At 42.4% G+C, this 16,691-nt stretch overlaps 1 protein-coding gene across 2 annotated transcripts in view; it reads right to left on the bottom strand.

Annotated features, from left to right (window-relative positions):
* Positions 1-522: 522 nt before the first annotated feature.
* The window catches only part of hcls1 (hematopoietic cell-specific Lyn substrate 1), a 47,296-nt gene continuing 31,127 nt past the window's right edge, over positions 523-16,691 (bottom strand). For both annotated transcript variants that reach the window (XM_052033994.1, XM_052033995.1), the window contains exons 11-16: positions 14,102-14,171; positions 12,525-12,673; positions 9,552-9,728; positions 8,649-8,784; positions 7,914-7,982; positions 523-4,840 (exon numbers count right to left, since the gene is read on the bottom strand). In XM_052033994.1, coding sequence (XP_051889954.1) covers positions 4,704-4,840; positions 7,914-7,982; positions 8,649-8,784; positions 9,552-9,728; positions 12,525-12,673; positions 14,102-14,171 — 738 coding nt within the window. In that variant the 3' untranslated portion in view covers positions 523-4,703. The remainder of the gene's footprint in view (positions 4,841-7,913; positions 7,983-8,648; positions 8,785-9,551; positions 9,729-12,524; positions 12,674-14,101; positions 14,172-16,691) is intronic.

Genomic DNA, 16,691 nt, shown 5'->3' on the forward strand with positions numbered 1-16,691 from the left:
GAGCCAGCGATGGTAAGTAATTGACTGATGTACTTCATGTCAGGATTGTATGTGACATAGAGGAGAAGTTTAGAGGATGGTATTCCCATACAGCTGCTCCCCTTGTCCATGGGGGAGTTCATGGGTTTCAGAGACTGAGTTGTTAAGTATTCATATTATTAAATAGTCCTGTGTGACATACTTTCATTTAAAATTTTATATAGACTGGGCATTGATGCATAGAAATGGGATCAATGTGTATATGTTTTTTAAACACAGATTATTTATGCCCTAGGCTGAAGGGTCTTTAACCTGAAACATTAACTCTGCTTCTCTTTCCACAGATGCTGCCTGACCTGCTGAGTGTTTCCAGTATTTTCTGATTATACATCATGGAGAGAGGTCCTTTAAGATCTGACAACCTTTCCAGAGTTCAGCACAGAAATCAGACTCCATGTACAATTTCTTTGTGTAGCTGTCATTGGGAACTGCACGTTAAGTTTTAACACATATTTATTGGGAAAAAACCACCTTTTTTTTTGCTTTTTACAATATTTTTATTAAGTCCATGAACAAATAGAGTACATGCATCAAAAGAGAATAAAAATACTGAATATGTTGTGTTAAATCATACTTAAGATCACAATACTCTAAATTAATAATCATATATAATAGTTAGTTAATAAAGGAAAAAAATGAAATATTTTATTATATTAAAAAATCTACTCCCACTACCAAAAACTGAAGCTGTTTGATGGAAAAAACAAGGAAAAACCCTTAAAAACGTAACCGTGTCAGCCAATATCTGCGTTTCAGTCACCAAATCAGAGATTTTGAAAATAATTCAAAAAAGGGTCCCAACAAGGTTTGAAAGTCTAAGATAAATTCAAAAACTGAACAGCGAATCTTCTCTAGATTCAAGTATGACATAACATCCTGTAACCATTGAGCATGAGTAGGCGGAGTAACTTCCTACCATTTAAGCAACACAGCCCTCCTGGCTATAAGAGAAGTAAAAGCCAGAATATGTAAGTCAGAAGCCTTCAAAGTTATATCTTTTTCTCCAACGATCCCAAATAGTGCAAAGGATTAAGTTTAAAATTTATTTTGAAAAGTACAGAAAAAGTATGAAAGACCTCTGTCCAATATTTTTTCAGACTCTGACATGTCCAGCACATGTGAATTAAGGGAGCCACTCCGTTATTACATTTGTCACAGTAAGGAGATATATCAGAATAAAAACGGGATAGTTTATCTTTAGACAAGTGAGCTCTATGGACCACTTTAAATTGAAGGATATAATGACGGGCACATAATGATGAAGTATTAACCAACTTGAAAATTTCATTCCAAGTTTCCCCGGAATTAACATCTGCAAATCTTATTCCCAAGCGTTTTTAATTTTATCTAGTGGCACCTTACTCATTCCTATTAATCTGTCATAAATATTAGATATTGAGCCATCCTGAAAGGGTTCCAACTTAAAAATTACATCTAATAAATTTTTATCAGGACTCAAAGGAAAAGAATGTAATTGAGATTGAAGAAAATCTCAAATTTGTAAATATCTAAAAAATAAGTTTTTGGTAAATTATACTTGGTAGACAATTGTTCAAACAAAGAAAGATTTCCTCCAACAAACAGATCTTGAAAACAAGTAATACCTAATTTGTCCCACTCTTTAAAAACGACATCAGTCATAGAAGGCTTAAAAAAAATTAGAGAAAATGGGACTGGACAAAGAAAAAGTCAATAAACCAAAATATTTTCTAAATTGTAACCAAATCCTCAAAGCATGTTTAACTACTAAATTATCTGTTAGTTTATTTAATGATATTGGAAGTGAAGAACCAAGCAGAGAAATAATAGAAAATTTTTTAACAGAGTTATTTTTTTATTTTTTATTTTTTTAACCATTTTTTTTCAATCTCCTTATGGTTGCCAGTTACCTGATTGGCCTACATCAGCATCTGTTTAATAGATAAAAAGGATGAATTACTATTTCTAGGCTTGAGGGGTTTAAAAATAATGATGGCTACATTTATTTAAGGTCTACTTATTCTTTTCTTGAGAAATCATGGACAGAGTGAATAAACTGCATAAGGTACTCCAGTTGGTATGTATGGTGAAGTAACTTTTGAAAGTGAGTGGGCCAGTTTTGATCCTTTAATTGTCAATGGTTATTTTATTTGCTGATTCCAGATAGAGATGCGAATTGTCAAAAATAGTTTAATGACTGAGTTAAATATTAGAATGCTGTACTAAAGTTGACCATGCAGGGCTTTGCTGCTGACGTTCAAAGCTTCTAGTTGGGTGCAGTACTTATTAATAATGGATTACATGCACACTTTCAACCACTGTGTCTTTGATCTTGCTTGAGTGTTCAGCAGCAACAGACATATACTTCAGCACAAGCCCAGCAGAGCTTTAGCCACGTCCTCACCTCAGTTGTTTTAGCCATTTAAGTGAATACTGCAAGGGTGAGACAAAGCTCCATACAACCTAGCAGCACGTAATGGGCAACCAAAGCAAAGTTCCAGGTTTAAAAAAAAGATACTAGCGGGAGATCACAAGGGATTGGGACGACTGCTTTCCATAATATATATTGTTGACTTTGATTTGTGTGCACAGGGGGCAATTTAAAAATTTACAGATGATACAAAACTTGGAGGCACAGTGAATATGAGGAGGACAGGAATAGACTACCAGAAGATATGGACAGGCTAGTGGAATAGATGGCAAATAAAATTTAATGCAGAGAAATGTGAACTGTTACATTTTGGTAGGAAGAAATGAGAAAACATAAAACAGAGGGTATGAGTCTAAAAGGAGTAAAAGAAATAGAAAAGGGGACATATGTGCATGGTTCATTCAATATGAAAAAGCAGGTTGAGAAAGTAGCAAAAAATGCATTTAGGTACAGAGTACAAGAGGAAGGAAGTCATGACAAATCTTTGTAACATACTAACTAGTTCAGCCGGAATTGAAATATTGTGTATATTCTGGGTGCCACATGTTAGGAGAGATGTAAACCTTTAAAGACAGTGTCGAAGATTTACTAAAATAATTCCAGGAATGAGACACTGGTTTTCTGGATAGAATGAAATTTGGATTTTTCTCTTTTGCAAGGTCAGTATATCCTTCCTCAGGTATGAAGACCAAAACTGTGTGGTGTTCCAAATGCAGTTTCACCAAAACTTTGTACAATCTCTTCAAGACTTCCTGAATTTTGTACTCCAACCCTCTTGCAATTGAAGCCAACAGATAATTTGCCTTCTTAATTGCTTGCTGTATCTGCATGTTTACTTTCTGCATCTCCTGAACCTGCATAGCCAGATCTCTCTGCACTCAAACATTAACCAGTTTCTCATGATTTAAAACAAAATTCTGCTTTTTTATTCCTTCTGTCAAAATGTAGAACATTACTTTTTTCCTTGTTATATAGGTGAGTCGAGGCCATAAGGTAGTCTGGATTGGCTGAGGAAGAAAATTGCAATTGGTCTAGAATTCTCACCCTTTTAAATGCTCACCAGGAACCCACCAGCCCCCCCAAATTATCTGAACTCCTCCAGTTCTGAATTCTTAAGCACCCTCAATTTAATTACACCACTGTTCATCTAAACTCAGGAATTCTCTTCCAAAGTTCAGTATCAATTTTTTTTGATGATATTGAGACATTTGAATCATTAGGGTGTTGTCTGGAATGAAAAGAAACAAATATGAAGCAAGACTTGAAAACATGGACTTTTTTAAAATTGGAATAATATAGGCTTTGAAGCTGACAGCTGAGTTTAGCTTACAAAGTTGATTATGACAGCAAAGTGCAAAGGTTCCCAGTGAGTTTAGTTAGATAGCATAATTCATTGACACGAGATGAAGATTGTATCTGTCCACTAGGGCAGTTGTTATTGTCACAAATGTTCCCCGGTTGAAGATCTGAGGCTCACTGTCACAGTCCAACTCCATAGTGGCTGAGACACGCCCAAGTTGAGTGTGGCCAGTTGACGCCATGGAGGTTCAGAGATGATGGGTTCACAAAGGTGGGGGCAGATGCAACATTAATTTGCCATTTGGTTTATCCTCCAGATTACTGCAGGCATTTGAATGGGAAACATATGGGAGAAAGATAACCATGGGAGGGAGCAGGCTGCATAGTAAAGGACACAAGATGGCCAGGTACATGCACTTCAACATCCATCAACTTAGAGAGTGGTGAGTGAGCCAAATAGGAGTCCATTATTCTACAATAAATAAAAGAATGTGAGGGCATAACTCCCCTAGCAGGACCAGCGACCTGATTATAGTTTGCAAAGGAGGAAAATGAACAAAAAAATCTGAGGAAATGGGATTAGACTAGGCAACACTGGTTAACAGGTCATTCCTGGTATAGAGCATTGGGCTGAATGGCCACTTCCACTGCGATGATTGCCTTGTTAGTGTGGCAACTGCTTCAGCTAAGGAAACCGAAGGATTCAGGTTTCAGTGGGAGGAAAGGAAATATGCTTGGCAGGTACAAAATAGTCATGAAATGGTTCAACTTCAGACACCAGAAGTTTGGTGTCCATGGAGAGTGAGCAACCAAAATTCTTATCGGAGACACAAGAGACTGAAGATGCTAGAATCTGGAGCAAAATACACACTGCTGGGGGAACTCAGTGGGTCAAGCAGCATCTGTGGAGGGAAAGAAATGGTCGACCTCTGGATCCTATCAAGCTGGCCAATGTTCACTCTGACAGTTGCACATAATTGGCTGGGAAGAGGCCAAATTTCCCATGGCATTGACCCCGCCACCAGCCCTCGTCAATCATCTCAATGTTTGTGATGACGTCATCTGGATCAAAGGAGATTTCATCGTCACCTTCTGAAATATTAAAAGAGAGTTAGTGGTCAATATCAAAGATGAAAGCTGCCAAAAGCTACAATCTTTTTTTTTAGGTTAGGTTGTTAATTAGCTGGCAAGTTAGGGTTAGAGTTAGGGTGGGGGGATTAGTGGAGCTCTGAGCACCAACTGTTTGTGATTTGGGTAATGATTTTATTTTGATTGTTTTAAAATTTTATATTTTAATGTGCTACCTCAGCACATTACAAAGAATCTCCAAACCAATGTAGCACTTTCAAAATGTAGACCCTGTTGCAATACAGGAAACACATATGATAAGGTCTCAGAAACAGCAACATAATGTCCAGATATTTTGGTGATTTTGGTCAGGGATAAATATTGAACAAAATACCTCTCCTGTGTCTAATCAATGCCATAACTAAGAGCATGGTGACTACACTACAAAACTACCTCACTAACTATTAAGCACAATGGGATGTGCTGCTATTTTAAATGCTGCTATATAAATTCAAGTATTTCCTTTTCTCTATTTTTCCACCTAACAGCTGATGGAGCCTTAGTTTAACATCTGGCCTGAAGAACAGCCAGAACTGAATTCCATCTGTACTACAACAGAATGGGCATTACTCATGATTTTCATAGTTAGAGGTGAGAATACTACCAGCTTCTGAAGATGTCCACTTCTGAAAGGGTTCCCAATAGCAGAGTCAACCAGGGAGCACTTTAATGGGACTAGATGTGTAACAACTGGTAATTATGATGGCTAACTTTCAGTTGCCTCTGTTGGGTTTGCCATGCCACTTCCATGCCTGACACCAGACTCCAGAAACAGACGGAGGAGAGATTACCAGGTAGATAGTGAAAAAGATTCAAGGATTTCGTTCAAACCTTCTTTAAAGAAGTGCAACATCGCCATTGACTCCTGGGAACCTCAGGCCCATTACTGCTCAAAGTGGAGAAAAAGCAATCGGGATGGTATGGAGAACCTCAAGGCCATGCAACAGGAGCAGACAGAAGCTCTGCATGATTGGCAGAAGGACCGTACCACCTGACAAACTACCTGCCTATCCCATCAGCCACCTCCTGTTCCAACTGTGAAAGAGTCTGTGGTTCCCACGTTGTCCTCAGAACCTACAAAACTGGGTGGAAGTTAGTCATCCTCAAATCTGAGGAACTGCTTAAGAGGAAGAATGCTGACTGGGAGTGTAATGGAGAAACAGGAACTATGTTGTGGATGAACAATTGTGCAGGGGTGAAATGCTGCATTCAAATGCTCAGTCAAGTGATGCTCAGAAGAATCTGTGTCAGAGACTCAACCTTTCACCATATTTATCATGGACTGATTGATGAGAAAGTGAGTTGTATAGTTAAGTCAGGAGGCATCGTAAGTTATGCAACTGCAAGTTAAATGTCACAAGGAGCCATAGGCATATTAACTGACAGGAAACACTAAGGTAAATTTAATTGAGACGAAAAACACTATGATGCTGGAGGAACTCAGCAGGCCGGGCAGCATCCGTGGAGAAAAGCAGGCAATCAATGTTTTGGGTCATGACCCTTCTTCATTCCAGCATCTGCAGTCCTTTGTTTCTCTAAATTTAATTGAGATTGTGATGCTATACTTTGCATCCAAAAAATTATGAACTGTAATATTTTCCCACATACTAAAATTGAGAAGAAACAGAGAGATTTAGGTATCCATGCATTCAAATCACTAAAATCTAGTGGACAGGTATAAAACTAATCAGAAGGCTAATGAAATCTTGGCTTTGCAAAAGGACTGCATTACAAATGTGAAGAAATAATTTTTTAGTTGAACAAAACTTGCCTTCTATTCCCTTCGTTTAGAACACTGAAAGTTAATAGAATTTGAGGTGCTTGAAATCATAAATGAATTCACTGGAATGCAGGTGGGTTTTTTAGCCCATGAAGCCCATACTATCATTTGGACCCAGCTTGCCATCAGATCAGTAATGATATAAAATGGCAGAGCAGGCTGGAGGGGCTGTATATGTATGATAACCTTTCACCCTCTTGCTGATCAATAATCTGTCCACCTCTGCCTTAAAGTTATTCAAAGACTCTGCTTCCACTGCCTTTTGAGAAAGAGTTCCAAACTCATTAAAGTCTGAGGGAAAAAAATGTGCCTCATTTCTGTCTTAAATGGATGACTACTTATTTTTAAACAATGACCCTTAGTTCTAGATTCTCTCACAAGATGAAGCATCCTCCCCAAATCCACTTTGTCCTCAGGATCTTACGTATTTCAATCAAGTCTCCTCTTATTCTAAACTCCAGTGGATACAAGCCCAGTCTGTCCTGGGGATACAACCCCAGTTCAAAACACAACCCACCCATTCCATTTATTAGTTTAGTAAATCTAAACCTAAAATGCTTCCAATGCATTAACATTCTTCCTTAAATAAGGAGAGCAACTCTGCACACAGTACTCCAGAGGTGGTCTCATCAGTGTGGTATTTAACTGAAGCAGGACCTTCCTACTTTTGTATTTAACCCTCCAGCAATAAACAATAACATATTATTAGCTTTCCTAATTACTTGCAGTTACTGAATTCTAGCCTTTTACAAATCATGCACTAGGACACTCAGATCCCATTAACCTCAGAGTTTTACTCACACAGCCATGGAGTGGTAGCAGGACTGAAAGAAGCCATTCTACAATGATTGGCATAATCTTGTCATTAGATTTTACCCTTTTAAAAGTGAAGTCAGGAAGCAAATTTATTTCTACATAAAAATGGGAATCTGCAATATTCTCCCCCACAAAGCTTTGGATTCTGGGGATCAAATGAAATGTACACAATTTAGGACTGTTAGATTTTTGAATTGAGCAAGGTGGAGAACAGGGAGGGACATGGAGTTGTGAAAGATAACAAATTGGCAGAACAGGTTGGAGGGAGCTGATTCAATGTTCTTCTGCAAATAGCCAGCTGTCAACTGGCAATTATCAGTCCAGAGGGAACAGCTTACCGCTCCCACTCTCTGTCAGGGAATGGATAGAGGAATCCTGAGAGAAGGGAAATATTCAAATATGTTGTCTAACAGCTCCATTTATTTTTCATCACTGACCTACCTCCTTGATAATCATACAAAGCTACTGCAGTCACACCAGCACTGGCAATGTCGTAAACACTCTCAGCACCTGTGAACAAATTGTAAAGCAAAGGTTTTTAGGAATAGCCTAGATTTTAAGGACTCTTTTTGTCCATTTTGACCTCTCATATCCACCACCTAATCAAACTACCTTCCTTCCTACCTTTTCCCCATTTCCACCAACCCAACTTTGCCCTGGATTTCAATCTATACCCACTCCCCAAATTCACAACCACATCTTCTCTCCATGTTCCCATCCTCACCTTCTCCCTGATAGCCCTCAATAATCCTCATCCCCATCCTTCTCCCTTAATCCCATCTCCGCATTTTCCCCCAACATCATTTACTCCATTTCTCACTTATTTAATCTTCTGTGGTCCATCCATCTTACTCAGCCATTTAACCAACTGACAGAAGATTCTGCAGTAAAACCATCTGAAACACAAGCATTTCACACGATATTTATCCACACCTTCACTACTGAACCACTGCCACTTGAAATTTGCTGCCCTCCAAAACTATCCCATGCCACCCCCATCTCTCACCTGAACCAGTAGCACAGGAACTATTATAATCTATAGAACTGAATGATCTTATTCTGTATTCCCAGTGTCCATCAGCAACCAAGCCACTTTTAAGCCCAATATAGCACAACTAAGCAGCACATTATCACTCAAAATAAATAGGCCCCATTTATCTGAAGGGGCCATTTCACCAGAATTGGGTGTTTCTGTTTTCATTCCAGGGACCGGTAACAACTTCTCATAGTCTCCCACATCTTCCAAATCCTCGTTGGGTACTGGCTGGTGAGCACATTCAGAAATATTTTCATAGACATCCGCATTCAGGTCCTGTAATGCAAAAAGGCAGAACGCAGGCAGGAGAATTAAACATTGCAGTCAGTTGATCTCAGAGATACTGCTGGTAAGGGCTACAACTGGCTCTTCAGTGGGCAAGAACCTGCGGGAATTAGTGACGTCCGCTGAATAATACATTTCTGGATTCCTGCCAAGGTTACGTAAGTACCAGCTATGATAAGCCCCACTCCCACTCAGAAAGAATAGCTACTCTATACTAAGAGGACTAAGCTGTGCACAGAAGAAATTATCACTTTCCCATTTTAGGCAGGAATTCCAAGATGATGTAATCCTTGGGTTAGAGACTGAGTAAAGCTCCCTGTACAGGTTAAGTACAGAATAGGTCTCCCTCCACACTATTCCAACACTACTTTCAGAATTGAGCAACAGAGATTAGATATATAATAAAACTCGCATCAAGCACTCCCAAGAAGGTTAGAGAAGCATTAAACACAGAATAAAATTCCATGTACAATGTCCCTGAGCAGGCAAAATAAATGTTATGCATAAAATTTGCCCTAAACTCTCCTATCTGGAACTGAATGGGTTAAACGCACACTGTAGGGTGAGTGTATTTCTCCATTTTGTGCTATTCTGTGATAATTTACTGCTGCTTTGAGTTGAATTTCTGCAGTGATTGCAAGTTTCATGTAGGATATACAAAACTATCTCCTGACAAAGCATTATTTGAAGAAGAAGACACCGGAATCCCTCCAGTGAATTGTTCAGTCCTTCATGAGCTGACACTTGGAGTTCATTACCTCATGATAAGAATCAGGATTATCATAGACTTGGGCTTCCTCTGGCTCTGGCTCTGGCTCTGGCTCTGGCTCTGGCTCTGGTTCTGGCTCTTCCACTGGTTTCTGACCCCGCCTCCGAGGAACTGGTGCAATTTGTTTCGCACACTCAGGTTCTGGAATCTCTTGCTCCACCTGTTCCTGTGGGTGAAGGTCAAAAATCACAGGTCAACATGAACCTGATTGCACTGGGCAAGCAGTCAGTTCCAACATTATATGCTGACAGTTTATGCCAAGCTTGTCTTCATTCATTATCCCTCACTAGTTCATTTATACTTTGTTAGTTGTATATTTCTTAATTCCTCCTGAGCTCATAGCTTCATTCTTTGTATCCTTCCTCCTCCCAGATCCCTCACACTTGACGTCAATTCATTACTTGTCATCTCTTGTTGAGGGAGTATGAGGAAGAATGTATTCTTCCTCATACTCCCTCAACAACCTCCACCACTCCCAGAGTACCCAGCTCTTAATGGAGTGCGTATCTGCTTTAACAGCCTGAATATCCTGCTTTACCTCATCTCAGCATCAATAACCCAGACACAGACTGTGAGCAGGCTGTTCCTTTGCAGAGGCCCCTCATGACTGCGTACAGGAAGATAGTGAAAACCTATCAGGTGCAACCTGTGGCTGGCTCTCCCCAACCCTATAATTGGCAGCATTGAGGTCCTCTACAGTCCTCCAATGTCTGTGAATGGCCAGCATGGCACAGCTGAGGGATTGAACTGGGAATCAGCATATAGAACTACAGTAAATTACAGCAAAGAGGGAGCTATTGAGCCCATTAGGTACATGCAGATTAAATAAAAGCCTAATACCAATTGCCAGTTCTCTATCCATTGCCTTGTTGGGTCCCAGTTTTTTGAGAGCTCATTCAGATACATTTTTAATGGTTGAGGGTTTCTGCTCCACATGCGTTCAGGCAGTGTTTCCAGCCCCCACCACAGCTTGGGTGAAAACAAAAAAATTAAATGCCCTCAAAACCTTGCAGTAATTATCTCAAATCTAGGCTTACCAGTTCTTGTCCTCCCTGTCAATGGCATTTGACAGAGGCTTTGCTGTTCACTCAGTGAAAGCCTTTAATAATTTTATACATATTGATTAAATCTCCCTTCAGCCTTGTTTGCTCCAAATAAAAACAATCACAGTCCAGACAATCTCTCTAATTCAATCTTCAGCCAAGACAAAAGCCTAATTAATTTCCTCTGCATACTCTCTCATGTTATTAATTCCTTCTGGTAACATGGTGACTACATCTGCGCTCTGCACTCCAGCTATGGCCTGACCTGTGCCTGTAGCATTTCCACCAGACTTCCTTGTTCTGACCTTACTCTGCTGAGGCTCTCACTGAATAAACTGACTGACACAACATCTGGCTACTGGTTCAAAGTTCTCCATACTGGGGAATCACAGAGCTAGTTAGAACTGATCTTGGAGTTAACAATGAAGAGAAACAAAGTGCACAAGTCACCATTGAAAGCCAGTGAGTTCAGATCTCTTCCAGAAATATGACCTCTTAATTCATTCATACTCTGGTGCACTGCCATACAATGGAGGGTAATTGCTGAGTGAGTGTCACATGGTTGGAGGGGTGGTATCAAGGAAGTGCTTACATAGTTGGATGGGTACTACTGAAGGAGTGCTGCATTCAACTATCGGACGAACAGTACTGAGAAAGTGCCCCATGGTTGCAGGTGTGGTTCTGACAAGAGATTGCACTGAAATAGCAATACAAGAAGGAACGTGGGTATGGGCATTGCAAGTATACTCAGAGAGTCATACAACATGGAAACAGGCACTTCAGCCCAAGAGGTTTGTGGCAACCATAACGCATCCATTTACAAACATCCAAGAGCAATTCCATTTTATTCTCCATCCCATCAATTCCCCCCGCCCCCCAAGTTCCACCACTCATCCACACACTAGGGACGAATTGCAGTAGCCAATTAACCTACCAATCCACACATCTTTGGGAATGTGGGAGAAACTCGGATTACAAATTGATGGGGGAGAAGGGGGGGAAGGGCGATGTGATCATTTAAAACTGTGCTGTATGGAACTTCCTTCTCTCAGAGAATTTCTGGAATTCTCTGCCACAGAGAGTTATAGGGGCCAGATCATTGGAGCTGTTCAGGGAGAAGGTAGATAAACTTTTGGAAAAGAGGGGAATTGAGGCCTATAGGGAACTGGTACAAAAGAAGACTTGAGGACTGGGGCAGATCAGCCACTATCACATTGAATAGCGGGGTAGTCTTGAATGGCCAGGCGGCCTCGTCCTGCTCCTACTTTCTTGTTTGTTCACTAGAGCAAATCCACACAGTTACAGGTAAAATATGCAAACTCCATGTAAGCAGCAGTGGAAGTCAGGATTTAATCTGGGTTGCTAGTATAATAATTTGTAACATCTAAAAAAATGAATTAAAAGTGCGTTAGGATATTCATAGAAATAATATTCAATTGTCCAGAATATCTGCCAGTCCAGAGTTTTACTGTAATGTGGATGCTGAAAAAAACCCTGAAATATCCAGCAGACCAGGTAGTACATTCCCACTAACACCCCCTGATTCCACCTTTTCATTTCACAATTTACAGTGGCCGATTAACCTACTGACCTGCATGTTGTTGGCGTGTGGGAGGAAATCAGAGGACCCAGGAGAAACCTATGTAGTCATTGGGAGAATGTGCAAATTCTACACAGGCAACACCTAAGGTCAGGATTGAACCCAGGCCTCTGGTGCTGTGAGGCAGCGGATCTACTAGCTGTACCACTGTACTGCCCTATATTCTTTCTGTGAAGTAACCTTTCATCAAAACTGTTCTCTTGCATGGTACAACACCAGCACAGAGCGACCCTGTTGACCGTAAATTGGCCTGAGTGGTTCAACGTTCTCAGCTGGCCAACAACTGCTTTAATCACCCTCTTTCCCCTCCCCAGCTCACCTGCTGCTTCCTGCGTGCTTCCTCCCGCTCTAGTTTCTCTCGGGCCTGTCTCCGAGCACGCTCCTCCTCTGCTCTCTTCCTGTTGTCCTCATCACTGGCTTTAGCCATGTTCTCAAACTTCGACTTCAGGTTCCTTGCGCTGCTGCCAGCTACAGACAAACGGCAGTGAGTGAGGGGGAGAGAGTGAAGGAGGGGGTGGTGGGCAGAGTGTGACAGAGAGTGAGGGGGAGAGGGAGCGAGAGAGTGAGGGAGGGGGAAAGAACAAGAGAGGTAGCAAGACAAGTGAGTGAGGTAAAGGAAGATAGAGGGAGAAAGGAAAGGAGGGTGTGAGGGAGAGGGGAGGTAGAGAAGGAGTGAGAGAGTGAGGAAAAAGGGAGATTGAGGGAGCAAGATAGAGAGAGAAGGAAAGATTGAGGAAATGAGTGGGACAGAGTGAGGAAAAGCAAGATGGAGAGAGAGAGGGAGCAAGATAGAGAATGAGCGGAAGAGAAGGAGAAAGGGAGAGAGGAGGTTTAAAAATAAAGAGAGAAAAAGAGAGAAGGGAGAGTTGATGAGGAATAGAATGGGAGAAAGGAGAGAGAGGGTGAGAAAAATGGACAGAGCAAAACAGCAAAAGAATAAGGAAAAGAGTGTGAAATTCACACAGCTGTCACCCGCACAAAGAATGAGAAAAATGAAGTGAAACAAATAATCAGGAGAGTGAAGGAAAGATTTTTTTTTAATCTGAGAGAAATGAAGAGATGGATATAGTGATATAGTGGGAGGAAGAAGGAAGCCAGTGAGGAACTCCAAGAGACGGTAGATAAGGGAATTTTGGCCCAGGGAACTCCAGGACAAACTGTGCTCGATAGTGGTGCATGAGATAAGCAAAACAGGCTAGTTAACATGTTGAAGGTCACAGCCTTCTCATGTATTATAACTTAACACATCACCCTGGCCTCAGTGAGCATGGAAGGAAGTGAAGGTAAAAACCATTCACTGCAGCTTCAGCTGATGAATAATGGTATTCAGCTGCAAGGGGCAGGGCTGTAAACCTTGTTCACCTTACACCTCCTCAAGGCAGGGCTGTTACCAAAGCCCCAGCTCCCTGGGCAGGGTTGTGACCGATGTTCCTTCGGGAGAGGGGTATGACACTGTCCAACCCTCTGTCAGATGGAATTGTGAAGATAATCCCCAGGGTTGGGATGTTACTGGTGATCCATAGGTGGGGTTGTGACCAGTGACTCCAGGGACGGGGATGGGGACCATGACTTGGGGTAGGGTTGTGACCAGTGATTCCCTGCACGGGGATGAGAACTGTGACCCCGGGGTGGTGTTGTGCCCAGTGACCTCCAGGGTGGCGGTTGTGCTGCCGACTAAGGATAGTTTTACTCTTGGTTTATCATAATTTTCCACCATTTCCTGTTTGGCTCCAGTTGGTCATGTGCTGATTATTGGCCAACATGCCCTTAAAGGGCAGAGAAAGGGGGAGGAAACTCAACCGTACCAATATCCAGGGTGCTAGAATTGGCTGGCAACTTTCTAAATTTGATTCGACTGAGGCCATTGACCCAGGCTAACTTCAGAGAGCCACTCACCGGCTTCCACTGGCGTTGTCTTCTGATAGGCCGAGGTCGGGCTCTCCATATCAGTGAAGGAGGCTGCACTCTGCAATGTGAATTGATAAAGTGAATGATAAAGTGATCAGTTGTTGAATTAGCAAGAGGAGAAAGACCATGCAGGCAGGCCTGAGCTGCACAAAATCAAAGTGCCCCAGGACAGAAACACATCTCAACTCCAACTGCCACACTGTGACTGCCAGCCCGTGGAGTTTACCCCCATCTGAACAGCTCAGTCTATTGGAGGTGATGGAGTTCAGAGAGGAGGCCTGTCCCTGCAATCAGCTCAGTCAGCTGAGTGACGAGTGTTGAGATATTTTGCAAAGTGCTGAATGGAAGAGTGACTTCTCGGCGAACTCTGAAGGCCAATGTTCTTGCTCCACTCTACTCTCAAAAGTTTCATCCTGTCTGTGGCAATGTCACATGGCTTGGTCAGATAATTAGGTAGGACACTCACCCAAAGCCAGCTGTTCTCAGCTTCCTTCTTCAGACTCCACATGACATAAGTCATGCGGGCAATTTAAAAAAGCGGGTAGAAAAAAAAAGGTTTCGTGAGTTTTGCTTCGGCAGACATCGGGACTTCGGGACAGATAAGTTTTTCTTTTTTTTATAGGGTTTTTATTATAAGGTTTAGTTTTATAAGTTTTTTTAATAAGTTTTTATATAAGTTTTAATTGGGAATAGTGGGGACTGGACTGTGCAGGCACGTGACGTCAGCAGGTAAGGCGCGGGCAGTTTAAAAAGCAAACCGCCATATCCAGTGGGCAGCGGAGTGAGAGGGAGCAGAGTGATCGGGCTTTGGCTCAAAGGGCTTAGGTGTGAAGGGGCGAGGAAAGGTAGGTGACTTGAGTTAAGGAAGGGGTATGAGTGTGGTTTCCTGTACTCAGTGTCAGATGTGGGAGTTCCTGGAGTCTCCCTGCCTCTGGGAAGGCTACATCTACATCTGGTGTGTCGTGCTGCAGCTCCTAGGGGACCGTGTTAGGGAACTGGAGATGCAGCTCGATGACCTTCGTCTGGTCAGGGAGAATGAGGAGGTGATAGAAAGGAGTTATAGGCAGGTGGTCACACCCGGACCACGGGAGTCAGGCAAGTGGGTCACAATCAGGAAGGAGAAGGGGAAGAGTCAGGTACCAGAGAGTATGCCTGTGGCTGTACCCCCTTGACAATAAGTACTGCTGCTTGAGTACTGTTGGGGGAAACAGCCTACCTGGGGGAAGCAACAGTGGCAGAGTCTCTGGCACAGAATCCGGCCCTGTGGCTCAGAAGGGTAGGGAAGGAGTGAGGAGGGCACTAGTGATAGGGGACTCTATAGTTAGGTGGGCAGACAAGCGATTCTGTGGACGCAGGAAAGAAACTCGGAAGGTTGTTTGCCTCCCAGGTGCCAGGGTCCAGGGTGTTTCGGATCGCGTCCAAGATATCCTGAAGGGGGAGGGAGAACAGCCAGAGGTCGTGGTACATATTGGTACCAACGACATAGGTAGGGAAAGGAATGAGGTCCTGAAAAAAGACTATAGAGAGTTAGGAAGGAAGTTGAGAAGCAGGACCTCAAAGGCAGTAATTTCCGGATTACTGCCTGTGCTAAGCGACAGTGGGTATAGGAACAGAATGAGGAGGAGGTTAAATGCGTGGCTGAGGGATTGGAGTAAGGAGCAGGGATTCAGTTTTCTGGATCACTGGGACCTCTTTTGGGGCAGGTATGATCTGTTCAAAGAGGACGGGTTGCACTTGAATCCCAGGGGGACCAATATCCTGGCGGGGAGATTTGCTAAGGCTACTGGGGGGAGTTTAAACTAGAATTGTTGGGGGGTGGGATCCATACTGGAGAGACTGGGGAAGAGGTGTTTGGCTCTCAAGTAGAGAAAGCTGGTAGTAGGTACGATAGGCAGGTGATAGAGAAGGGACGTGCTCAGATTGTTTGAGATGTGTCTATTTTAACACAAGGAGTGTTGTGAACAAGGCGGATGAGCTTAGAGCTTGGATCAATACTTGGAGCTATGACTTGGTGGCCATTACTGAGACTTGGATGGCTCAGGGACTGGAATGGTTGCTTCAAGTGCCGGGTTTTAGATGTTTCAGAAAGGACAGGGAGGGAGGCAAGCGAGGTGGGGGGGTGGCACTGTTGATCAGAGATAGTGTCCCGGCTGCGGAAAAGGTGGACATCGTGGAGAGACTGTCTACGGAGTCTCTGTGGGTGGAGGTTAGGAACAGGAAGGGGTCAATAACTTTACTGGGTGTTTTTTATAGGCCGCCCAATAGTAACAGGGATATTGAGGAGCAGATAGGGAAGCAGATCCTAGAAAGGTGTGAGAATAACAGAGTTGTTGTGATGGGGGATTTTAATTTCCCAAACATCGATTGGCATCTCCAGACAGTGAGGGGTTTAGATGGGGTGGAGTTTGTTAAGTGTGTTCAGAAAGGATTCTTGACACATATGTAGATAGGCCTACAAGAGGAGAGGCTGTGCTTGATTTGGTATTGGGAAATGAACCTGGTCAGGTGTCAGATCTCTCAGTGGGAGAGCATTTTGGAGATAGTGATCATAATTCTATCTCCTTTACGTTAGCACTGG

Source organism: Pristis pectinata, chromosome 19 (genome assembly GCF_009764475.1).
Source record: "Pristis pectinata isolate sPriPec2 chromosome 19, sPriPec2.1.pri, whole genome shotgun sequence".
NCBI lineage: Eukaryota > Metazoa > Chordata > Chondrichthyes > Rhinopristiformes > Pristidae > Pristis > Pristis pectinata.